The sequence below is a fragment of the Onychostoma macrolepis genome, chromosome 01 (assembly GCF_012432095.1).
Source record: "Onychostoma macrolepis isolate SWU-2019 chromosome 01, ASM1243209v1, whole genome shotgun sequence".
NCBI lineage: Eukaryota > Metazoa > Chordata > Actinopteri > Cypriniformes > Cyprinidae > Onychostoma > Onychostoma macrolepis.
Window position 1 is genome coordinate 41,602,373 of NC_081155.1, and position 27,793 is coordinate 41,630,165.

Below are 27,793 nucleotides of genomic sequence, written 5' to 3' on the forward strand. Positions count from 1 at the left end.
TTTATTTTGTAATGCTCATGGACACTTAAAGGTAGCACAATGGAATGTATCAGGAAGAATTTCACATTGCAAATGTTTCATACAGCAGCTCTCAACAAGCACCACATGGCAGAAATTATGCAAAGAAAAGATATAAAAGAACAGTAGTGGATAGTCCTATTCTGAGCATATCAGCATTAAAGAAGCCATATATGAATAATGTTCCTAACTATTTAGCAATAATGTCACTTAGCTCTTGGCTTTAGGATATGAGTACAAAGAATAACTATTTGAATTTTGAAAAGTTTAACTACTGAGTTAATGTCAAAGTGGACAGGTAAGCTATTACACCAAGTTATGAAATATGGGTAGCAACTTGTAATCACAGTAAATGATGTGCATCTAAAAAGAAAGAAACCCTATACTTTCGTAACAGTGAAACTAGTTGGATATTTGTATTCAACTGGATGTTTTGTAGTGCTTTTCAGTGATGGAAAAGACGGATTTTGGTGTGCACCAGGGTAATACCCAGCTCATTGCAGGCGTTGATGACCACCTCATCTGCAGTAGAGCCAGAGGGGGCAGCAATATACTCCACACCGCTCTAAAAGCACACACAAATAGAAAACCACTTAAAAATCACAGACACTTTTATGCACCATTTATATGCCATCTTGTATAATGTATAATACAGTGGGGGAAAAAACGTTTCTTGTAGTTGGCCACCAGCTTTGAACACATCTCAGGAGGGATTTTTTCCCACTCCTCTCTGCAGATCCTCTCCAAGTCATTAAGGTTTCGAGGCTGACGTTTGGCAACTCGAACCTTCAGCTCCCTCCACAGATTTTCTATGGGATTAAGGTCTGGAGACTGGCTAGGCCACACCAGGACCTTAATGTGCTTCTTCTTGAGCCACTCTTTTGTTGCCTTGGCCATGTGTTTTGGGTCATTGTCCACCAATTGTTTTCTTGGTGACTATGGTCCCAGCTGCCTTGAGATCATTGACAATATTCTCCCGTGTAGTTCTGGGCTGATTCCTCACCGTTCTCATGATCATTGAAACTCCACAAGGTGAGATCTTGCATGGAGCCCCAGTCCGAGGGAGGTTGACGGTTATTTTGTGCTTCTTCCATTTGCGAATAATCGCAACATCTGTTGTCACCTTCTCACCAAGCTGCTTGGCGACGGTTTTGTAGCCCATTCCAGCCTTGTGTAGGTTTACAATCTTGTCCCTGACATCCTTGGACAGCTCTTTGGTCTTGGCCATGGTGGAGAGTTTGGAATCTGACTGATTGATTGATTGCTTCTGTGGACAGGTTGTTTTTTATACAGGTAACAAACTGAGATTAGGAGCACTCCCTTTAAGAGAACGCTCCTAATCTCAGCTCCTTACCTGGATAAAAGACACCTGGGAGCCAGAAATCTTGCTGATTGATAGGGGATCAAATGTTTATTTCACTCATTAAAATTCATTTTTTGAAATGGAATTTTCTGGATTTTTTGTTATTCTGTCTCTCACTGTTAAAATAAACCTACCACTAAAATTATAGACTGATCATTTCTTTGTCAGTGTGCAAACATACAAAATCAGCAGGGGATCAATTCCCCCCACTGTATAGCAACAAGCAAATTTGATGAGGTGTATACAAGTGTGCATAAAACATAAAACATGAATAATGACTTGAGCTTGATAACACTAGCAGAGGACGTTTACCCGTTTGGCACGGTCAACATTGTCCCGGAAGGGGAAGAAAGCATCTGAACTGAGGGCCACAGCCTGCAGAGAACTGATCCAGTTCTTCTTCTCAACCTCTGACAGAGTCTCAGGAACCTTGTCAAACAGACCCTTCCAAACCTCCATATCTGGACCCTAATGAACAAAAAACAAAACAAAAAAAACCATTCAATATCATTAGGAAAAACTCCATGGCCCAACAGTCTACAAAAATACCATGTGCATAAAATTAATTCTAAGATTTAATAAATTTCCTAGATTTGCCTGACAGTGTTATTTTCTTATTATTAATAATTTTATTTATTATACCACCCAAAGCATTACATGAAATAAAATGCTGTGCCATTTTCACAGGCACATTTTCTACCCAAATTCCCATTACATCATCTTTATATTTCATTTGGATTTTGGTGTGAAATAAGCCACACATTTCTTGACAGCTTTCATGAGATTTACCCAAAAATATTACACTTTCATGACCCCAAATGTCACAAAATGACAAATTAAATCAACATCACATTTGCACATCAAAACAGAAAATGTGCATTATTCATTAGAAGTACTGTAGCTTTTGGAACTAGTCAAGTATGGTTTTTGGCTGATGTAGATCTCAAAAATATTTGCTAAATATTCGTCAAGTTAACTAGGCTGGCCCATACATCCCTCCATGACCAGTACAAATAACTAATTTTTGAATACACTACCTCTCTAATTATTCCGCTGACATACTGATCAATGGCATTAGCCATCTCTGCACGTTTAACTCCGCTGCGGAATTTCATATTGAGCACTTGTGGATGGTGCCTGAGCCACCAGTTATCAGCCTTGTCTCCTGCCAGCCGAGTGCAGTGGATACGAGACTGCTGCCCAGCACCGATCCCAATCACCTAACAAACACAATTTTGTATAACTCATTTTCAACCATTTAGATGTTTTGACATTTAATTTAAATAAACTAAGTCTTTGGTTACCTGTCCATCCTTTGCATAACACACAGAGTTGGACTGAGTGTACTTCACTGCAATACTGGCTACAATGAGGTCTCGTTGGGCACTCTCAGAGAGCTTTCATGGGGAGAAGAGAAAAAAAAAACAACAACACTTAATCTGTTACTTTTTCTTTTTTTCTTTTTTACATATTAACAAACATCATAGCCCTCTTTCCACAGTCCAAACAAATCACAATTCAAAAATTTAATTTTTTACTATACAATATGGTTTTAAAAAGTATATTTCACAAGTGTTACAACAAAATCAATTGCATATTGAAAACAATGTGATCAATTTGCCTAATCAAAATCAGAAATTACCCAAATAAAACAACATTAGTGTTTCTCACCTTGCCCTTTGACACAATGTTGCTGAAGAGCTCTTTATCAATGACAGCTCCATTCCTCTTCTGTTTGAGGTACAAACCAAACAGCACTCTCACCTCCTCTTCATCAGGTTCATACTCCGGATCAATCTTAAAATAAATTAAAAAAAAATATACCATACATTACATTACATTATGCAGGCTTAGAGTAGAAGCATATGGGCTTTGGGTAAGTTTGGGGCCAGCAAGGTTTTTTTGTTTTGTTTTCTTAAAAATCATTAAAGTGATAGTAAAGACTTTTACACTGTAATGTAAAAATACTAAAAAAATCATAATCTTATTTATAAGAATAAGAAGTGTTTCTTGAGCAGCAAACCAGCATATTAGAGTGATTTCGGTTACACTTTATTTTGATAGTCCACTTTAGACATTCTACTAACTATAAGAAACTACATGTCAACTAATTCTCATTAATTTGCAACTACATGTCTACTAACTCTCAGTAGGGTAGGTTTAGGGTTAGTAGAATAAGTTGACATGTACTTGCAAAGTTTCTCATACTTAGTATGTTGTATGTTGTGGAGCCATCAAAATAAAGGTGTTAGAAGATATTAAACAGACAGTCTACTAATACTCTAATGATTGATAGTTACTTAGTAGAATGTCTAAAGTGGACTATCGAAATAAAGTGTTCCCGTGATTTCTAAAGAATCATGTGGCACTGGTCATGAGAGACTGGAGGAATGATGCTGAAAATTCAGGTTTGCTATAACATGAATGAATAATGTTTTAAAACATCTTAAAATAGAAAACAGCCATTTTAAATTGTAATAATATTCACAATAGTACTGTTTTCATGGTCAAGTAAATGAAGACCTGGTGAGCACGAGAGACTTATTTCGAGAACAAAAACAGAAAACAATTTTACTGACCCCAAACTTACTGTATGCATAATCACAAATGTATATATATTGACCAAAAAGAAAATGCTATGGGAAACGGTGGAGCAAACTTAGTCAAGTAACAATTCTTGCTTCTCTTTAAATCAATGAACAAGCATGGTTTACCCGAAGGACGCAATAGTTTCCATTCTTCTTTTTGGAGAGAATGCGCAGTGCTTCTTCATCATAACCAGGAGCAACGATACCATCTGACACCTAAAGAAATTAGGTAAAGTTTTATATAAAATGCACAAATAAATCCATTTGTAAAATAAGAGGCTAAAATGAACTCTTAGATGTGATTCAAAAAGTTCTCACACCTCTCTGGAGATGATCTTGGCAGTAGGGACGTCACAGATGTCAGACAAAGCAATGAAGTCTCCAAAGGAGGACATCCTGTCAGAACCTACAAGATATTTTTCAGATTTTTCCACACTTTAGACTTAAAAATGCCAAACAAGGCTACACACCTGATGATGCATTCTTCTCATTACTAAAGTGAAAAAAATGAAGACGCAGGGACAGAAGTTTCACCTCTGGCTCTGGCGTATGCAGTGGCGAGAGGGGTGAGATCCTGGAGCATGTCATTCACCATACACACCTTGGCCTCATCTTCGCTCAAAGGGACGCCAACTGCAGCTCCTGAAATGTGAAAATGTGTCTCAAGTCTAAGCCCTTTCCTGAAACTCTACAAGAAAGACATGAGCTTAACTTGCATCCGAGAAGCAAGTTTGCATGCATACCTGCAGGGCTGACATGTTTAAATGAAGTGGCTGCTGGCAACCCAAGAGCTTTCTTCAACTCTCTCACCAGCTGCCAGGCGTTCAGAGCGTCGCACAGGTTAATGAAGCCTGGAGATCCATTCAGCACTGAGACCAAGTCAGAAATGTAGAAGAATATTAATATTCTATGTTTTGTGGTTGAACTTTGATCTGGTAGAAATGTGTGTGATCCTATATACCGGTAAGAGGAAGTGTTGGGCGTAGAGTGTAGAGCTGAGCAGGTGCTTGATGGGGGTTCATGCCGTACCGCAGGGGCAGCTGGGAAATTCCTGGACTGTATTGACGTCTGAAGTAATCAGAAATGGCTTCGTCGTACCGAGCGGTGTGTGTGAAGGCCTGAGATATTAAAAATATAAATTCACACATACCTTCCAAGTTAACTAAAGTCACATTTGAACAACTGAAATTGGGGTTCTTGTTAATTGTTGATCAAAATAGAAACCTTAAGCCGACTGATGGGTTTATCAAGGATTAATGCAGATGTCTAAAGAGAAGGGGTGCTAATATATTATGTTAAGTTGATGATACATAGTTACATAAAAATTCTGACATTAAATGATACGTTTTTAAATTCTATACTGTTTTAAGTACATGCTGCTGTACTTAAACATTTTTTTATTCATACTTTAAGAAATCTTTAAATTGATAAAATGTTACAGGAAAGACGTGTAAAATGTTGTACAAGAACAAATGCTGTTCTTTTGAGCTTTCCATTTATCAAAGAAACCTGAAAAATTTAGCAGTTTCCACAAAAATATGAAGCAGCACTGCTTTTTTCAACTTTGATCATCATAAATGTTTCTTGAGCAGCAAATCAATATAATAGAATGATTTCTGAAGGATCGTGTGACACTGAAGAATTGATGTTGAAAATTCAGCTTTGCCATCACAGGAATAAATTACATTTTATAATATTTATACAAATAAAAAAATATTTGAAAAAGGTCATAAGAACAAATACTTTTATTTAACAATTTCCCAACTGATAACCTCAGATGCTTGAACTTTGGTTGCAACTTTCCCCATCTTCATCCAATCTGATCAAAAACATGCAAACGCCTCATGATCTCACAGCTGTATTGTTTATTTTAAAGGGTTATCAGCACAGTTAAACATGAGAAGCCAATGGGTCAGAACTTAAGCAGGGCAAAAATACCACTAAAAGTGTCCCCCCATAAAAATGCCCCTGCTGTTTAAACTGTGGGACCAGAAACTATTTCTATTCAATAAGTATGACTAACAAGCCAAGTTCACTGTTTGTTTCAGGTAAAAGGCCTGAAAGCATGAACTGGACACGAGTAAGCCTATTGCTCAATGCTAACAGCAAGTCTTTGTGCATGTCTGAACATGATTTACCACACATTTCAGAACACTAGCTATTCATGTCTTGCATCTAAAAAGGGTCTAATTCATTTAGAATTACAATGTAGTATATTATGTATTACAGTATATCATATTACACCATTTCATGCAAAAAGGCCTATGATATAGTTCAGTATTACATTAAAATGAATCTGTTCTGTTAAAGCTGCAGTCCGTAAGTTTTGCCTCTTTGTCGCCATCTGTTTGAAAACCTGGAAATTCTGCAAGCAGCCGCAATATCTCGCTTGCCTGGGTTGTGAGTTGGCATGGCTCCAGCGCGGATGAAACTAATGTTTTGAGGTGAACGTGTGGATGTTTACTGTACTCCACAATCACAGATTCCAGCCTACGTCTTGGAATATATGACCCAAATAAGATTTTTCACCGGATATTGTCATCTGAACAAGTAAGTAACAAGTCTACCACGTTTGTTCTGACCAACTGAGGAAAAAAGCATTACAATAAATAATACATTACAATAGAACCACCAATGGTAATTAAATCTAACGACTGGTTAGCTCATATCCCATCAAACCGTGCAAATCATTAATAATTTGAGAATAAAGTAGAACAATAATAATGTTAACAAGATCAGCATTGCGTGACTGAGTATAGTAAGTACTACCGTGTAGAACTCAATTTCTGTACAGTCTAATCTAATTGTCATGGCATTTGAATATTTCATATTAATAAAAAGGAAATTATGCTCCTTTCGAACTGTTTCGAACGCAGTGCCATGCTCAAATTTCCTGCGAAAACCTACCCATACCACTCAAATTTGAAAACATTATTATAAGCTAATCGTTGTGATTGGGGCTAAAGTAAGGTGATAGTTTTGAACACTGGTTGGTTATGCACTTGCTCAAATATTGATTTAGATCATTTTTAACCAAAACAAAGTTACGGACTGCAGCTTTAATGAAACAGTTAATCTGAACATTAATATAATTAGTAGAGAAAATCCTCCTCTGGAGTTCAGTGGGTTCAGATCACGTCAGGTGAGGTTCACAGAGTTTTGAATATGCAAAAGGCCAGTGGGTCTTCAAAGTTTAAATCAAACCTCCTTTCATATATGATTGTTATGGTTACCTTGAGTGCAAGAGTTTTGCGGGTTTCCATTGTGGTATCATGGTTGTCGGAGGATTCCATTTCCTTGGCAACAACATCGTAGTCAGACGGATCACAGACTACAGTGACTCTGGAGTGATTCTTAGCTGCCGCTCGAAGAAGAGTAACTCCACCTAAATATGATTGTGGGATTAATGGTGAAATTTGTTTACCGGGTGAATCTCACAAAGGCTATCGAGTAAAAAAAAAAGAAAAAAAAAAAAAAGAAAAAAAGTGCCAATTAAGCACATTTCCCAAAATTCAATACATAGTAATTAGCACCATAGACCAGTGTTGTTGTTTTTAACTAAAACTACTAAAAATTGTCTGTTAAATAAAATAAAGCTTAAATAACAAAAATATAAATATTAGATGAAAATTAGTATAAATGTATGTTTTGCATGCAAAAGTTAATGTGATATGCATTTCTTTCTTTTTTTTCAAATAACAACGAAGATTAATTTCAGAAGGAAAACTGGTTACTTGTTTTATTTCCTATTTGCAAAATATATTTTCTTATCATTTTTACAGAAAAATATATCCCGGACTTGTGCGGGACTTTCTTCGTAAGACACAACTAATAAGTTTAAATGCATAATTTCCTATTTTAGTTCACTCTTACACTTATAATATTGCTTATAATCGTTACTCTAAAGCACATTTAAAAGTTTTCCTCTATAGAAATGCATCATCAAATTTCTTAAACATACAAAAACCATTCAAAACAAATATTAAATAAGGAGTCAATTCTAAGCCCTTTAATCAAAACCTTGTGAACCATTAACAGTGCACTGACCGATGTCAATCTGCTCAACAGCGTCTTCCACAGTCACACTGGGGGATGCAACAGTCTTCACAAACGGGTAAAGGTTGCACACAGCCACTCTTGAAAAACATAAGTTCATATAAATATTAAGTACTACTGTCTTTTCTCTTGATTTACTCATTTAAAAATTATTTACTAATTACAATTAACAAAAATATGCAGACTAGAAGTCTAGCATGACATGATTGCAACATTACTATAATACATAATTCACTGTGATCATATGACCCTGTCAGCCGATCAAACTTCTCTCTAAATGGCTGAGAGTCAGTAAGTGAGATGAAGACTTTTGGTCACACCACAGCGGCACTATTTGAATTATCAACGATTAGATTACCCATGCTGAGTCTCCACTTCTAACAAAAAAGTCAATGTAAAGCATGTTAGCACCACTAAAACTGATTATATCCGTACTGGTGTCACATGACGATCATTCATGAAATAACATGACCTGGATTTAAAATCACTAAAGCAGAACTTGCAAAATAAGTGCCGTGGTTTTACCACTGTAACATAGATAGCATTGGAATGGTTTGCTTACTGAACAGTATTACCTGACAAGACTAAACCCTAGTTTTTCCATATCAGCCTTATCAGAGGGAGTTTGTCTGGCCAAAATACCACCATGGACAGCAGGATGAAGGGTCTTGACTCTTCCTCCAAGCATTTCAGGGAATCCAGTGAGATCAGATACATCCCTGTATGAAAAAATAAAGTTACATACACACACATATACATATAAACCCCCTTTAAAACAATGTTATACCTGCAAGATTTAGTACCGCTTTAGTATTAAACAAATCACAGCAGCTATAAATAAATTTAAATGAAATGCAGTAAAAAAAATAATAATAAAGTGTGACCTGACAGTGAGTCCAGCATCTCTGAGAGTTTTGGCAGTGCCGCCTGATGCCACTAATGACAGACCCACTGATACCAGACGCCTGGCAAACTCCACCAGTCCGGTTTTATCAGAAACACTCAGCAATGCTGAAAGAGATCATCAATCAGTCATATCAATTAAACTGCACATACACAAGAAAATGCATCTAACAACTTTTAACAAATGCAGCAGGATGGGTTACTTTAACTACTTCAACTGCATATGATGCATCACTTTTGCACAAATCCAGGCTTCATAAAGTAAAACAACGACGGAATCAGTTTGTTGATACCATGGTACTTCATTAAATACTGTAACAGTACTATTTCAGACAGCAAACTCTAAGGTACTTCCATATAATCAGTGGTACTACAATTCATGCAAAAAAGAAGATAAAAACTGAAATTCGTCCATCACAGCATAGGTAGTATTTCAAAGAAAACCATGGTATTACCATTATACCTTGTCCCAAAAACCATGGTACATATGGTGAGTGATACCAGGGTTTAGAAAACAGCAATACTTATAATATGATATAATATGGTGCTGTAGGACAGACCGATTCAAATATATTAGCATATATCATCACGGTAGTGTCAAAAAGCATAGTATTACCATTGTGTTTTTGGTATTGTTTACTGGTGACATCAGAGCAGTTTTCAGAATGAAAACCAAATACAAACTCTTTTCCAATTGAAATTGTCTATAAAGTTTCATTTTAATGTCAGTAAAGTGAGTTATGTGACGGACTGCTCGACAAGACATCTCCCAACAAAAACAAACACAACACAAAGTATTTGATTTGTAGGCAGCAACGTGCAGAAGGTAAAAAAGACACAAGATTACCTAGTTCGGATGCCATGCTGCAGGTAAAACAGAGTAAATCTGAGATTTGTGCTGTAGCGTCTCGTGCACCGCGCGATGTTAATCAAAACACGTGGATGCAATAGTTTTATCCGCGTGAATGCATGATGGGAAATGTAGTTTTTATGTCAAACGACACTCCCACTTTAACGTAAGACGAGAAAGTGTTTTATTTCGTTTTATTATTTACAGAAAAAAAAAAATTCATATATAATGCATATATATATAATACAAACGATAATGCATTAGCAAACTTATAAATATGCAGTTAAGCAATGAAAACACAAAAACATAAACGCAAAAGAAGGAGACAAAGTGTAGGATACAAGGCATGTAAATAGTATTATAGTTTATCTGAAATTTAATGAAAAAATCACTTATAATTGAGTGACATTACAAAGTTGACATTTGCCTGAACACACCAATAGATGGCGCCTCGAGCACACCTTGAGTTTGCACGCGTCGCATCATTTGTAAGCATTCAGGCTCCTTGTTTTGTCCTCTGTCCTCTTTTGAACCAGTAGAGCATGAGCAGTTCAGAGAGATTGACACGATGCTTATCTCAATAAATGGAGCCGAAAATCCCAGAACATCAAGCTCTTTTACAGTAGCATTTAATGGCACCAAATATCTGAATGCAAAGTATCTGATAACAATATATATATATATATATATAAACATTTATACCAATTAAGATAACACAAGCACATTTGTAAATAAACAACATTTCACTAAATGAAATTTGAAACGATAAACAATAATAATAATAATAAAAAAAAAAAATTCTAATGAAGACAAAAGCTATTTGAACATTTTAGCCACACCTAACTTAATAAAAGAATAGTTTAAATGTAAAGCTCATTTTGAGGTATAGTAGATTAAAGAAAGTTTCATTAAAGTTTCAAGCAAGTCATTAAATGTTTTAATAAAATAAAATAAAATAAAAAAACAGTGAGGAGTGGAAGTCAAAGAATTTATGATTTGGTTGTACAATACTTATAGGTTGCAACTACTGTACATATGTGACCCTGGACCACAAAACCAGTCTTAAGTGTCAATTTTTCGAAATTGAGATTTATACATCATCTGAAAGCTGAATAAATAAGCTTTCCATTGATGTATGGTTTGTTAGGATCGGACAATATTTGGATTGAAAATCTGGAATCTGAGGGTGCAAAAAAAATCTAAATATTGAGAAAATCGCCCTTTAAAGTTGTCCAAATGAAGTCCTTAGCAATGCATATTACTAATCAGAAATGAAGTTTTTATACATTTACGGTAAGAAATTTACAAAATATCTTCTTAATACCCTAATGATTTTTGGCATAAAAGAAAATCTGTAATTTTGACCCATACAATGTATTTTTGGCTATTGCTACAAATATACCCAGCGACTTAAGACTGGTTTTGTGGTCCAGGGTCACATATGGGCTTTTTACATCCTGAGATGAATTTCACCTATACAGGAGAATAATGTAGACGATGCAGACTTTAAAGGCAAACAACTGAACTTTTTTTTTTTTTTTTTTTTTTATCAAATGTGGTTGAACCCTATATGCGTGTAATAATAATAATAATAATAATAATAATAATAAAAATAAATAAATAAATAAAAAATAAAAAAATAAATTAAAAAAAACAGTGTGTTTTAAGCACATTCAGGGCAGGCTGGCCATCAAAATGAGTTGGCGGAAGACAACCAGTCAAATTCAGGGTTATTATAGATTACTAAAGCTAAAACAATAAAATAACATTTTCATTACATAAAAACAAATACTTATTGAAATGAAATCAAATAAAAAACTTGTTTTAATGAACTGAATAAACTAAAATAACTATAAATAAAACTAAAAGAAATGAATAAAAAATACATTTTTAAAACACAAAAAGTAATAAAAATGACAATAAACAACAAAATTAATAAAACGTTGCCTAAAATGAAAATGAAAATGAGAAAGATAAATTCCAAAATATTAGTGAAAACAATAGTATCAAAAATAACACTGGCCCAGATTCAAACTCAAGTTGGCCACACAAGCACCACAGCATGTGTGCAAACAACTAGGCCACATCTCCAAGTACCACTTTATTTTCAAGGTGGAAAATAAATTTAAAGACCCACTCGTCAGGAGCGCTTAAATTATTTACTTCTGCAAAAGCCTTGAGTTTTTACAGTAAGCCGCATGTCTTCTGCCAGCTCAGTAACTGGTGTGTTTGGGTTAAAATACATAATGAGTTCATTAGGGCACATTCCAGTAATCAAAAAGGGTGCCGTTTTAATTACTGGGCTTGTGCCAATCCAAGCGCTCTTACGACTTTTGGAAACCTGTCTTTGTAATTTAATTAAAGTGAACAAATGGCATGCGCAAACTTGGCCCTGGAGGGCAATTAAGACAGAATTGCGAGCGAGTGAACCCCAACTGGACGATTTGCGCCACCTATGTCAGTTAAGTTGATTGCATCGATTTCATTGATTTGCAACAGCTTCAGGCTAATTTCATCTCCCAAGGTGTGCACTCTATCTCCAGAGGCATTACTTATTTATTTATTTATTTAGCCGTCCACAGTCCACCTCTTTAGATTTTGCCAAGTGATTAGATGAAAGTGTTTCATCGGGGGCAACAAAAAGTCTCTTTTGCTAAGGGTGCCATGAGGTTGGGGGAATCAATAACTTTTTATTTGCCTCAGGGTCAGCACAGGTTGGATGTTATTGATGCTCTTAAATGCATCACAACTCTCTTTAGACGAGGAGCGCAAAATGCTGAGGTAGGTGAGAAAGTGGCCTAGACCAGGGAAAACAACATGTGTTTTGAAACCCACTTACATATGCAACATAACGGTCAAATATTCTGGATTGCTTATGCTAACATTGTTGCAAAAATAATTTGATGCATGATATTATTTGAGGTAGCATGCTATTTAAAGTAATAGTTCACCCCAAAAAATTTAAAGAGTTGAAATTGGAGTAGATTTGGAGAAATTTAGCATCACTTGCTCACCAATGCATCCTCTGTAGTGAATGGGTGCCGTCAGAATGAGAGTCCAAACAGCTGATAAAAACACCACAAAAGTAATCCACAAGTAATTCACACCACTCCACTCCATCAATTAGAATCCTGCAAAGTGAAAAGATGTGTGCTTGTAAGGAAAAAAAAAATCCATCATTACAATGGCCAAAATACAAGTCCATAATCCGTAATAACGCTTACTCCAGTGAAAAAGTCTGTCTCCTGTTCTCCTTTCACATCAAATTCCACCAGCTGTTTTTGCTGGTAAACATTGGTAAATCTGTGCATATTTCTCTCCTGATTCAGTTGAGATGACTTTTTCACTGGAGAAAGCAATATTATGCATATAGAGGACTCGTATTTTAGCCGGAGGCAAAGATTTTAAGTTAAAAAAACACATTGATGAAATTGTTTCTTACAAACACGCAGATTTTTACGTCACAAGGCATTAATTGATGGAGTGGAGTGGTGTGGATTACTTGTGGATTATTGTGATGTTTTTATCAGCTGTTTGGACTCTCATTCTGACGGCACCCATTCATCGCAGAGGATCCATGGGTGAGCAAGTGACGGAATGCTACATTTCTCCAAATCTGTTCTGATGTCTTATGGTTTCTTCAGTGTAAACCTATGGGATTTTTCCACCGGTTTTATCATCCATCAGATTAAAATTACAAGTTTCTTCTCAACAAACTGCACGATGTGAGGTGTTATTTCTGTAGCATAAACAGTGCAGGACACAGTTTAACACTTAGGGTTAGGGTTTGTTTCAAATGTCACACTCAATTGGTTTCCAACATTTCATTAGGAGATTCATTGATTCATTGATAATAAAGTCACCTCCTACAAATCTTGCAACCTTGACACCAAATCTAGAAATCAGCTTGTCACAAATACTCCGAAGTCCTTGAACTGTCCTTGCTTACCGTATCTGTACAACCTTTACTGTTTTTTTTTTTGGTTGTTTTTTTCCACCAGCTTGATCAGTGTGATGGTTACATTTATCTTCTGCTCTGCTGTGATTGTATCTAATTGGCAGATCAGGACTTCATTAAAGCAGATTAAGTGTGAGGGAAGATGGGCAAAACACAGTGTTGTATCGGTGAACGGGGTGACGTGAAGGAGAGAATTAGCTGATTAAAATGGACAAGCGCGTGGACATAAGGTGGGAGGGGCTGCGGGTGATTGATGAGTAGTTGTTGCAGGTTGAAGTGTTTGGGTAAGGCCTGTCAGTGAGCTGGTAGAGAATGAGTGAGGTGTCTTCATCAATTTAGAGCCATTATCATGTCAAAAGGAGAGATGCCATCTGCATGAGACTGCTTTGCAGGCAATCAATCTCATGCAAGAAAAGTGTGTGTGTGTGTGTGTGTTTGTGTGTGCATCGATTTCTTTGTATTGTAATGTCTTGCAAACATGCACTATTACTATGCACACAATTAAATGCATTCAAATAGAGGATTTTGGGGATAGTTGTCACACAGGGAAGGGCTGTATTTCAGTAATATAGTTAACTAAAACTATATATATATATATATATATAAATAATTAAAATAAACTTGAATTCATAAAATAATCAACCCAAGTTAATTTAACTTGACATACTAAAATAAAAAATAAAATGAATTTTATAGAATAATAAATAAATAAAATGACATTAACATGTACAAAAATTATTAAAACTTTAATATATATATATATATATATATAAAAATTCAAAATTCACACCATAAAAGTATCTCAAGGATACTAAATAACATTGAACAATAAAATTTTCAAGCAATGTTTTTGTATTTTAACTTTAAAATATTTAATTTATAAATATTATATAATTTACAAAAACATTGACAACAACAAATAATAATTTAATACATTTAATAATTTATTAATCTTTTTTGTCAATATGTCAATATACTGTATATAATGAAGGTACAATTTATGATTATAATAATTAATTAATTATATTTTATGTGTAACATTCGATATTTCCTTTACTGATTTACTATCAGTGTGTGTTCAGTGGACTGTATCTTTTTGTTTTCTGTATCAAAAATTTAAATACAATGAAAAAAGGTATTTTTCACTGCGGTAAAAAACTAGCCCCGGTCTTCCATATGCTCAACTGCACAAACTGTCAAACACTTAAAAGTCTTTTTAAGGTACTTGTAGCACTTTTGCATTTGTGTTAAGCAGAGGTTATAAACACACACCCATAAATTCATGCACACCCCTCCCTCACAGAGCATCTTTACCGTAAGCCCGTTTAATTTTCCTGAAATAGGAAGCTGACAGCCACTTCATATTGATGGAGTGTGAGGAGACAAATGCAAAGATGGAGTGACACGCTGTTATCTGTCCCCGGACACTGTTCATCCTCTCATCTCATTGCATACACAAACACACACATTCATCCAGTTACTTTTTAGTATCACTTATCATGATTACAGTGAGAAAGCGGTAACCATTTGCATTAAACACCTTGCTGGAATGTTGACACAAAGAGCGGGATAAGAGTGATATTAGTTGATATGGATATTAATGATCAAAATGAACCTATAAGAGAGTGTTTAATGGTATTTTTCACCTCTTTACTGCTATATCAAGTTTATAAATCACTGTATGAATGATGCATTTAAAGCAGTTGTATTTATAATGCTGTCTGTTTGATTGCTGTGATATGTAATAACTCAGAAAATCCCATTTGCTATTTGGAAATGCAAACATTACTGTTGCTTGAATAACCTTTATTATCAGTTTTGGTATATGGATTTTTAGAGGAACATACAGCGACAAGGGGAAAATGTTGAATGAGGTGATGGAACTCAGGATGGCAGCACCTTTAATGGCTGTAATTATACCAAGTGGATGGTTCCACTCTGGATTACAACCTTCTGCCACAAGCTGAAGTGCTCTGATAAATGAGGGGTGTAATCTTTCAAGACACACAAATACACAGGTTCACACATATACATGCACATATATGCATATCTCCTTGAGGTTTGCACAAGAGTATTTTACCTGTCTGGTGAGATGTATTAAGCGTTACAGGAATTTCCATGTCATTTACAGTATGTTTTTATATTAGGTGTTTGTGGTTAATGCAGGGAGTGTATGGGTAAAATAGAGTATTTTTTGTTTTGTTATACCATTCATTGGTACCATTGTATTGCTGCTGGAGAGTTTTCATCGACTCGTTCTGTAGGTTATATCGAAACGCCAGTTTCAACCGATTTGTTCAAAAACAAATTCAGAAATGAAATAAGTGACTTGCTAAATTTGCAACCATGTACTAGCATATTACTCTTAATATTTTACCACCATAATATATGGCAGAAATAGTAAAAGTAGTATGCTGCAAACAAGTGGCAGTGTCTTTTCGAGTGAGTAATTGAATCATTCATTCATACATACAATTCATTCAAAAATGGACAATAATTCAGAAACTGAACAAGCCTTTATAGATCATTGAAGCTTTCTCATTCATTCAACAGATTCGTTCAAAAGCTGATTTATTTAGGAATGAAACGAATTGCTGGTTTTAAGAGTGAGCCATTGAATAATTCATTCAATATTCCTTTGAAAATGGGCATTCATTTAGGAACGAAACAAGCAACAAAGTTTATAGGTAAATCAAAAAATTATTCATTAAACCGTTTGGTTAAAATCTCTGTTTCATTCAAGAAATTGTTTTGTTTATTAGCATTGCCGTCGGGCTTGTGTATACAGTCAATGCAATGCCTTGTTGATGACTGGAAAAAGCAGTCTTGATATTATTTTTTAAGCAATATCAAGTGCATCTCATATAATGCAATGTTAAAAAAAAAAAAAAAAAAACTTTTTGAGATGAGAAAATGTCTCCATCGTTTGTAGACACACCATGATCTTCGTTAAATCCTAATGAACCCTAATGTTATTTAAAGTAAGGAAAGTAGGCAATGTTATCTTATCATCTCAAAGAATGATACAGATTAACCGATTTCATTATATATCATCCTGTAAGCAATAATCCTAATAGCACACTTTACATCAACAAGCTGCTAGATTTGAGGTATGTCAAACTCAATAAACGAGGTTGTTCTCAAACCTAATTAATAAGAAGCTACATTTTCAAGGATTATTACAAATTAAGTAAGTAAATTCTCACAACCTTACAAATGATGTGGCAGATTTTATGTTAAATCAACAAGTGCCCAAAGTCACAATTGTATGTGGCATTTGGGGGGCATTTAAAACTAATTTTCCCTTCATTTATATTAGTGTGTGCAAAGAGTAATCCTTGGCAGCGTGCACTGCCTTGATTAAACATGTTGAATGTGTTTTATAAGTGGGTGTGGCTTCTCATTTCAGTCAATTAGCTGCCAGCACCAGGGCCACGGGGCCATCTGTGTAAAAAGACATGAACTAATTGACCCGTCTTCCTCTGGACGAGTGTGTGAGAGAGGAGGAGAGGGGGATGCAGTGATGAGAGTGATGAACGGCAATGTGTCAGATCGGCACACAGATTAACCTCAGGTCCAATCGAGCGCCAGTTAATTAACCCTACTGATGAAATGAACTGAGTATTATATCCCCCAACCGCATCTATCATTGACATCGCTGACTGCCTTCAGGAGCGATCCAAGGATTTGGAAAGGACCACAAACTATAGTCCATGAGAGAAAGCATCGTGAAATGTATTAAAGAAATATTTATTTATTTACTTTTTTTTTATTTTTTTATAAAAGTAACGGTTGAACAAAGCAAAACATATTGAAATTTAGAAGATCGTATCTATTTGTTTAAATTGTTGTATTTCCATAAATTAATTTATTTGATTTTGTCTCTCGTTTATTAATCAAGGACTGGCATATGTGTAAACTTAATGAAATCTAGAATTTTGAATTTTATTGTCAAACAATGATTTTATCATTACAATGATGTTCTGTATTAGTTATAATTAAATACGATGTCTATCATTTTAAAGTGAATAAAGAAAAAAACATAGTAAGAAGGATATTTTCATTTCAATATAATCTAAATGGATTTTATATAACTCTAAAATTAAAACAGTAGTGAATGAATTCCCTGTAAACATTTTCATTTAAACTAAAGTATTCTATTTGATTGTTTAATTTTTGTTGCATTACACATCTGCCATATCAAATAATGTGACTACATTCTGTATCTGTTGCATCAGTAGTAAAACGTTCTTTAAAAATACACCCAGTAGAAAGTCACACAAAATTAGAAATGCATGACTCAGGAAGGTACCAGTGATTAATTAAAAAGCAAAAAGGAACGGCTGTCTTGCTACTAACATACGGCAGTGAGCTGTGGCAACATGTGCTCATAAATGATACAATGATTCAGGCAGAAGTCAATATTAGGTTCATTGCTTTCCATACTCTTATATTCTAATGCAGCCACTCGCCAATGCTGTGGCATTTACCTAGCAACTGTTGATGAATGTCATCCAATAAGAGCTCGAGTGAGATGTTGGACTCTATTTGATCACAGCTAAGGTGACACAGACACTCAATCGAAATACTGCCACCAAAAAGCCATTTGTTGTCCAGACAATTTATGAGGAATTGAATAAAATTCGTCAGCTTGACTGAGTAATTGATTTTTTCATTTCGCAATCCGATAGTCGTCAAAGCTCGACAGTCAGCAGTGAAGTGCAAAACTGGCACATTGCAATTTCAACAGGGTTCCTATTGGCAAAACCGTGAGACTACTTAACTCTATAACCTCAATCTATCAGGTCAATAATTTGGGCATAAAGCTACTCAGACAGACTTCTACCCAGACATTGTAAATCAGATTTTCATAGCACTGAAAGAATTTATGTCCCTCTTAGAAGTCTATATTTATGTATGACAAGACCCTGATAAGATTAAAATAAAAATTAACCATAAGAAACAGTTATAGTCCATATTTGAAGTATTTCATGTGCCAACCTTTAGTGAACAGTTCTTGAAACATTTTTTCTTGGTGTGAAGAACATTTTAATATTCTAAGGAACCTTTTTTCGACTATATAACCTTCTGTGCAATGGAAAGGTTCCATATGTTAGAGGGTCATCATGCAACCAAAGATGCCAATAAAGAACCTTTATGTTTAAGAGTGTACAATATTTTATTTTACTTAATTTTTTATTTTGGCTGAACATTTGTATACGGTTTTCTTGACATACAGCCCACAGGATAACAACAGCCATTTCCACCTGATCTGACTGATAAAAATGACTTCCGTTGATGTTAATTGTTTGATTCAGTCATATTAAATTATATAAATAACTCAGTTAATTTAGAATAAGCACTTTTTTAGGTTTCCTAACAAAATTTTTTTACAGTATTACTTCATTTTAAAGGGGTAGTTTACCCAAAAATGAAAACTATGACAACTGTTATTTTATATTTTATTTTATTTTATTTTTACAATGAAAGTCAATGGAGAAATTGTTTGGACCCAATGTACTTTAAAATATTTTCTTTTGAGTTCCACAGACGAAGGAAAATCACACAGGTTTCAAATGACATGTGGGTAAATAAATGATGACAAATATGTTCATTTTTGGGTGAACAGAATTTCTCTTTTTGCATAAACCAAATAAAAAAAAAACATCTGCTAAATAGGCTGCTTTTGCATCACATTCAAAGTGAAATCTGCAGGTAGTAAATGTCTAAAACTTTTATTATGATGTTTGTATCGCAGCAGTTCAGAAATGAAATGTCAAGTGAGTGGCGCTGAAAGGTTTATGATCTATTGTGTTTGAAATTAATTTACTACCTACACTAAATTCTACCCTCATTCTAACCAATAGTGTTAACAAAAGCAAACGTGAGATAAAAACACATTTGCTGAAGCAACCGTGCCATTTTAACAAGTGCAGCATTGCACCAGGTGAGCTACCGAGCAAGTTTACTATATCAGAAAAGCCATATGGAGCTGGTTATATGATGAAAATGTCAAAATGTATAAATTTATCAGTCATGCACTACAGTAAAAGTGTTTTGAGGTCATATTGTGCAAGGAGCCATGCTAAAGTCTTCATTAATCGATAATTTGCCCCTGGGATCATAACTTGTGTAAAAAGGAGTAAAAGTTACACTGTAATAAAAAATTCCATAAAATGTACGGAATTTAAGATGTGGTTGCCAGAATTCTACTGTAAAAAAATATGGTAGCAATATTTTTGGTTTTACGGTTTTAACTTAAATTTACAGTTAAATACCGTAATTTCATTAACTGATATAATGTTAATATACCAATCTACTGAAGTACTGAAATCTGTTTTGTACCTTTGTAATGTACTGATAACCACCAAATGCAGGTGGTGATAAGAAAGTCACATAATGAACCAAAGCCCATCACAAGCAGCTTTTAAATAATAACATAGAAGGTGCACAGTGTCATTCACACAAACACTAAACACCATCATGGTGAGACTCATTAAACTGAAATATGCAATAAACATTAATTTAACAACATTAGATGTAACATACAACCCTAATAAACATAACTGATAAGAATAAACTAAGAAGAAACAGTTATTTCAAAGAAAAAAACATCCAATTTTAAATTCTGGGAACGTCAATTTACGTTTTTTCCCTGTAAATTTTACATTCTTTTTCACTTCCAAAAACTGTATTTCACAGTAAAAAAAAAAAAAAAAAAAAAAAAAAAAACTTACTGTTAACCATTTAACAGGTTTTTACTGTAGCATTTTCACAGTTTTTTACTGTTAAAAGCAGGCCATTTTTTACAGTGTACACAGTAAATTCCCCAGTGTTAAATCAACACTGCTTGGTGTACATATGGGAACCATATGTACACCAAGCAGTGTTGATTTAACACCGGGAAATTTACTGTGTAGGTACTTTTTCAATAAGCCTATGTTGCTTAATTAAAACTTAAGAATTCAAAATTTTACTGAACCTTGGTAAAGATCACTTATACAATCAACTGTTTCTTCTGAAAATACATTTTCTTCACAAATACTTCAACTCAACACATGCCCACCAAAATGTCCACTTTGGACCAACAGATGGTTAATCTTTCACTCTTTATCATAATGAGACAGTCTGATGTCCACTTTTCTATATGGTTAAATAGATGTCCTGTTTGTGCATATCCATGCAAATTTTTACCAAGGACAAATTGAAGTGGTTAATAGATGGTGTCGACATCTGCTGCCCACACACACTCACATTTTAACATAACATGTCTATATCATTAATCAAGCCATTTAGGCGCTGTGTGAGCTGTCACAATTGTTGTCTGGGAAGTCTTCAATTCTCGCAGGTCATTAGAGGGAACGTGTGAGTGAGACAATGGAAGAATAGAGAGGGCTGGTGGTGCATTGTTCTCTGAGGGTTGTCCTCTCGTAGGATGTGGAGATAAAGCTTTCAGACTGAGGAGGCAAAGAGAGGTCAATGTCTAAGCGGGAGATGTTTCTCACCCTTCTCACAGAATGACTTGAGCTGCATTATTCAGTCAAACTACTCCATTGTTAAACTAATACAGAGAAACAAAAATGATCTTATTGGTTAGAATCAGAATTATCCTGCTTACGATAAACAGTTAAAATATTTGAAAAGTATGAAATAAATCCCCTGAAGAAAATAGCTAACTAAAACTATTAAAAATCATCTTGGAAACTGAAATAACGCTGAAATAAAACATAATATGAATATGAGATTACAAACTTAAACTTACATGAAAATTATAAAGGTTGTATTGGCAACTAACTATAATAAATATACTATAAATATTATTTAAATTGTAAATAAAGGTTATTGGAGTATGTTTTACAAGAAAATACTATTTCAGTATGTTCTAATTGAAAATTTCACAGTTTTTTCTTTGTTATTATTTGCCATTTCGTAGTGAAAATTGTTTCTACACCCTTTTTTTCAGTGTGAAACTAAGACTGAAATATAAATAAATTTAAGCTGAAATGAAATGACATAAAAACGGACAAAACCACATTAATAATAAAAATGTTGAGCAATTAAAATTGATATTATAGAGATAAAAGCTAATTCAAAATGATTTAATATTATAATAGTATATAAAAAGTATTAACATAACTCAGTTTAAAATCTACTAAGTAAAATCTACTTAGAAACATAAAAAATAATACAATTGACAAACGCACATAAAATAGCTAAAACAAACTAAAATTGAAGTGAAAACTGAAAATATAAAAATAAAATTTAATACAAAATATCAATAAAAACTATAATAGTTTATAAATCATGCAATGGGTGTGTTGTGTGTATTTATTATTCACGTATTATTCACAAACGGTGGGACCAATTACGCATCAAATTATTACGCATTTTATTATTTGATTATTTATGGTTAAGCACCACTTAGAAGTACACTAACAATTTGGATGATATAACTGAGCATGACACTGATCAAGTTTCTTGATGACTTGTAATCAAAAGACCAAAGGCCATGTCATTCAGCGATTATGAAACGATTAGCAGGTTATCCGCTGAATTCAATAATCAATTTAAATGTAACGCTTGTAATATTTTGCATTAAAGTCATTTATAATGCGAGCTAACCAAAGGCAACAGTTTTCAGTGAGTCTGTGCTACAGTGCCGGTTAATTTTTAAAAATTACTCTCATAATTGCCTTGAACTTATATTTGGCATTATAAATCGTAGGTCTGGATTATTTCCCTGTAACAAGTTGAAAGCGTTCCGACTCCATCCCAACCAAAGGTTGCCATTCTCAGACAAATTAGCCAATAAAGGCCACACTTACTGTGTGCTAATGACTTTAACTTCCTCATTGACTTTATATGTCACTTTGCCGCCCAGCTTCAAAGGCGATTTATTGTAATCCATCGCAAAACCAACATCAATTAGCACATATGCTGTAGGTAAGTGCCTAGGCAGGGAGATAATGAAAGATTAGTGAGAGCGGGAACCGGACAGCAGGATACACTGGGAGAAAGGAAACTTCAAAGCCCTCAGGTTTCTATCTTAAGGGAGGAGATAATGGTGCGTTGAGATAGCAGCGATATCAGGGTGAAAGTAATTATGTCTTCTTGTGTGTGATTGGTACAATATGGGTTGTTTATCTACAAGCACACAATGAGGCCCTTGTGTGGGGCCATAAAAAAACCTGGTTGTTAAAGGCGGCCCATTAAACCGCCATAAACCTCACACCATCTCTGGAAGCGTAAGGTGTGTTTGTTACCTGCGTGGAAAAAACAAACAGGTGGCTCGTTCCTGATCTGCAGAACCGTTTGAACTTTTAAAATACAGAATATGCTTGTGTGTTTTAATTATTATTATTATTTTTTTTTTTTTTTTGTCAAATACCAGACTTTCAGAAATATTATCTGGCCCAGAGACCAAAACTATATTTTATTGCTTATGTAACAATGACAAGTGAACAATTAAGATGAACTAAAATGCTAAACTTAATAATAAATAAATAAATAAAAATAGCCATTTATGAGTGAGAAATTGACATTATCTTACACTATCAAAAGGATTGCAAGTTTGATATTATCAAACAGATTTCTGTAATATGTTTATTTGCTTTTTTGTAAGATTATTATAATACTCAATATTTGCAACACCTATAAACATGAATTTGGTGCAAAACAGTATATTATATGATATTATATTATATTATATTATATTATATTATATTATATTATATTATATTATATTATATTATATTATATGATATTATATGATATGATATTATATGATATTATATGATATTATATTATATTATAGAGCAATGACTAGAAAATGACCATAATGAAATAAATAGCTAAACTTTCTGAGTGACATTCTGAATGAGGATTTTAAAGTTTTCTAACATGAGAACTTGAACCATTGCAATTTTTAAATTATCAAACAAATTTCTTTCATTTTCATATTATTATATGTATTATTTCTTGTTGCTCTCTTTATTTAGATTATGATGTTTTTACTATTTGTGAGACCTTCAAACTTGATTTGGTACAAAATAGTTTATTCTATTCTATTCTATTATCACTTCCTGGAGGATGATGGCAAAAAATAACTGTAGCTTTTGTTTTTTTACAAAAGACTAGCAGGATAGAAAGTGCATGAGGAAAAAATTAACTGATGACCAGTTTAAACAATATTCTCAAGAAAACATGTTTAAAATAAAATATTTAATTAAGGAATCAAAAACAAAAACACTTGGAATATTTTGTAATAAATTGCCAGTTTGTCATGTCAGATGTTAGTGCTGTACCTGGAGTCATCCACTCAAATCAAGAGTTAAATGATTTAAAACATTAATTTAAAAGTGGTATTGCAATAGAAAGCAATGTCAACAATACAATTTTCATTCTTAAAAAATAAATTAATTAATAAATATTCAGTCAATAAATATGCTGTATGATATACTGCAAAAATGACCATGTTTAAAAAAAGTTACCGTGTAAAAATGAGCATGTTTTCAGATGGAGAGGACAGGAGGTGTCATGATTATCTTTGAAGTCATCTTATCTGAACAAATGACTACTTCCTGAGCCATCACAGAGTCATCGTAGCCATGGAAAAACTGATCAACATAATAAAGCCACATCATTTTATCCCTGCCTAGATGAATTTATGAGTCTCGATGAGCCACAACAGATAAAAGCATATTAAGTTTAGCTGCACAAATTACACTGAAGGTACAAAGCGAGGACAAAAACATTGATAAATAATGATTTTAAGTTATTTTCTGTCATTTGGGTAAAAGCTGGACATTTATCAGCGTTCAGAAGCAATGCCAGGAAAGGACCTGTCCTCAGAGATGTGTTCAGAGCAGGAATAATTAGTATAATGCATTAGATGAAACCTCATGCTAATTTTTCAAAAGTTGGTACACTAAAAGGGCTCGTGAATGGCACACGTTTAATAAAACATCTAATAATAAACTTGATTTTTCTGATATAAGTGGTTGAGCTTGTCCGAGCAAATATTACTATTTCAGGATATAATTATTGCTCCAGACAAACTTGACTAAACATTTTTTGGCAGAGTAAAATAAAAAATAACAACCATACTGGACTGGAATTTGGGTCATGCTAATCAGACGTCCGTTTCATTTCCAATGAAATAAAAGAAACCGCTGACTCAGACAGAGGATCAAAGAGAGGTCATAAGATACTAAGACATCCGCCGGTCATGACTGTGTGATCTTTGCTGAGCTGCGATAATGACCGCAAAATATGCCTGTAATCGGTGATAAGGCCTTTAATGTTCTGTAAACGCGACAAGTACTAAAGTTTACAGGCCTAAAATTAAATGATAAACTTTGACTTTGAAGGGCATATAGAGACTGCACTGTGAGAAGTTCATCCAAAACTGAAAATTGACTCATCCTCAGGCCATCAAAGATGTAGATGTAAATCATTAAGAAACCATTGCTTCCTTCTAAAATAATCCTCTAAAAAGTAAAATGGCTTAAAGATGGATTTGTTTCTTACTAACATGCAGCTTTTTGCTTCACAAGATGTTAATTGATGGACTAAAATGATTTTGTGGATTATTGTGATGTTTTTATCAGCTGTTTGAACTCTCATTCTGACGGCACCCATTAACTGCAATTGATCCATTGGTGAACAAGTGACGCAATGCTAAATTTCTAAAAAAAAAAAAAAAAAAAAAATTTTCTTCATTTTTAGGTGGAATGTTCCTTTAAGGCACTGTGTCAATGCATGTTTACATGTAAACTATACATAAACATTCATATAAGCATTGGTCTAATAAGCTTTCTATGATCTCAAAAATGTCTTGCGCTCAAACATCCCATCTGTAGTCAATTTGAAAATTAAAATGGAATATCAATAAAAACTAAAACATTTCTCATGAAGTCATTGACTCAATAATTTGGACAATATTTATTGGGCTATTCATCATCGACAATTAAGGAACTTTTAAGTAGAAACATCTGAGACAAAATTAATTCTTAACTGAAACATAAAAGGTAGATGCCTATTAAGTCACCAATGAAACAGCAAGGCCATTTATACATAATGTTTAGAAAGAACATCATAAAGTAGGCTACAGTAAAATTCATACTGTAAATCAGTTTCATTTAAACATATTAATTAAAACGTGAATCCAAAAATAAAAGATAAATATTCTCAGCTACCACGGTCATTTATGCATTTATGTATATATGCCATTGGCTGTCATTGCACTGAATCACTGGTAAGCATGCGACAGACCTGAGCTACTAAAGAGAGGACGTGACACGCGGCCGGCGGTGCCACCGCTTGCATTGATTCAATTTAATTTGCGCACCTCTGTCACGGGGTGCCAATGACGGATTTACCAGTGGCCGGCCTGTTTAAATTACTTTTAAATCATAAAAGCAGCGCAACGACCGAGGGGAGGGAGAGGTTGCTGAACGGGAATATGCGGAGAGCACTTGATTTCTCTCGAGCAAATTAGCTCTATGAATTTGTCTGAAACCTAGTGAGCTGCCTATCTGGACAGCATTTGTGTTGTATGTATGCATGTATGTATATATATGTGTGTGTGTGTATAATATATATGTGTGTATATATATATATATATATATATATATATATATATATATATATATATATATATAAACAAACATTTCGATAATTTTGTCAAAAAAAAAAAAAAAAGAAAAGAGCTAAACTATGTCATGTGAAATATCAAAGAGATGACCAATGTAGACTGTGTTTACGTCAGTAGTTATCTAATGCGTCCTCAAACATGCTGTCTAGTTAGGGAGCACACTAGGTTTGGAGACGCAGACGGGCGCTTATTTGCGGGATAGAGGGGCGGGCCGCTCCAATCTTCTCGGGTCAAGGCGAAAATATCAGTTTCTGCCTCGTGTCCCCTTTGCAGAGACAGTTTTCCATGTTATTAATCCACCGTCCATTGTCGTTTCGTGTAGGCAATATTTAAAATAAAAAATTGAGGAATTTCAATTCATTTCGTCTCGATTTATTGCGTGTTTACGACAAGCAGCTCATGGATGAAATGAAGGTTTTGAATGGATTGTCTGTGTTTCATTTATTTATTTTATACAGATCTACAACTCTTTTTATTATTTGTATTTCCCCCCATATATTGCATACGAAGTGTTTGCACTTGGATAGGCTACAGAAGATTGCAGCCTAGCCTATATTGTGTTATTTTTATTTATTTTACGATGTTTATGCGGTGGGAAATTATTCTTGTTTATGCCTTTTCGTATCTAACCGACTGTTGCGTCTTAAATTTATTTAAAGGAATGACCCTTATATGATAAATGCTCAAGTCCATGAAAATTACCAACAAATTATATTTACGAAGCAATGATATCTCAAAAGATAAATAAATGATATTATTATTATTAGCCTATTATCATTATTATTAATGCTGGCTATATTGGATATTGGATGTATGCAGTTAGAGCTATTTACCTAATCTGACTTTTAATTTAAAAATATTTAATGTCTAAATCAAAACGGTCTGGCAAATTTAGTCATCCTAAATAATTCAATATTTGAATGAAATCAATTACTTTAGATACAGATGTCACCATAGGACGTTAACGGACACTTTTTTTTTTTCATCAAACTCTTTAAGGCTGTAAATATTTGACGCACTGATAAGAGTAAATCATAAATATATAGGCTAATGCACAATGTTATGGACTACATATAATGTGAAGTCGTAAAATGCAGTTATTTTGATATTATAGCCGATATTCTTTAAATAAGTCGTAAAAATATTACATCACATATTAGTTTTAATATGTAGGATACATCTTGGACAACTGCTCAGTGAGATTAGACTTTTTTATTATCAGATATTGAATAATAATAATACATTATATTTTATATTATACATTTACTTTATAATTATGATTTACATGTTTCAGGTCTCAGAAATAGTATCAGCATCATCATCTTAATAAGTAAATAAACAGCGACAATAAATTATTATTTTCATTTTTTAATGATTTTTGATGATTTAGGGATACCTTTAT

The 27,793-nt window shown here is 34.0% G+C and overlaps 1 protein-coding gene across 1 annotated transcript; it reads right to left on the bottom strand.

Annotated features, from left to right (window-relative positions):
* Positions 1–11: 11 nt before the first annotated feature.
* Positions 12–9,900, bottom strand: atic (5-aminoimidazole-4-carboxamide ribonucleotide formyltransferase/IMP cyclohydrolase). The gene is made up of 15 exons (XM_058760371.1): positions 9,776–9,900; positions 8,910–9,036; positions 8,601–8,744; positions 8,017–8,105; positions 7,203–7,354; positions 4,931–5,087; positions 4,713–4,838; positions 4,504–4,611; positions 4,290–4,375; positions 4,096–4,185; positions 3,053–3,178; positions 2,686–2,778; positions 2,419–2,601; positions 1,694–1,849; positions 12–583 (listed from the first exon to the last, which is right to left on the bottom strand). Exons 1-15 carry the CDS (start codon positions 9,789–9,791, stop codon positions 464–466), a joined length of 1,773 nt encoding a protein of 590 aa, XP_058616354.1. The 5' UTR covers positions 9,792–9,900; the 3' UTR covers positions 12–463.
* Between the last annotated feature and the right edge of the window lie 17,893 nt (positions 9,901–27,793).

Bases quoted from the DNA above. Each gene is read 5' to 3' on its own strand.
- atic (XM_058760371.1), bottom strand. The intron at 8,106-8,600 runs GTAATACTGTTC...ATGTTTTTCAAG, and splicing joins CTAGGGTTTAGTCTTGTCAG to AGTGGCTGTGTGCAACCTTT. The intron at 584-1,693 runs GTAAACGTCCTC...GTGTGCTTTTAG, and splicing joins ATGTTGACCGTGCCAAACGG to AGCGGTGTGGAGTATATTGC.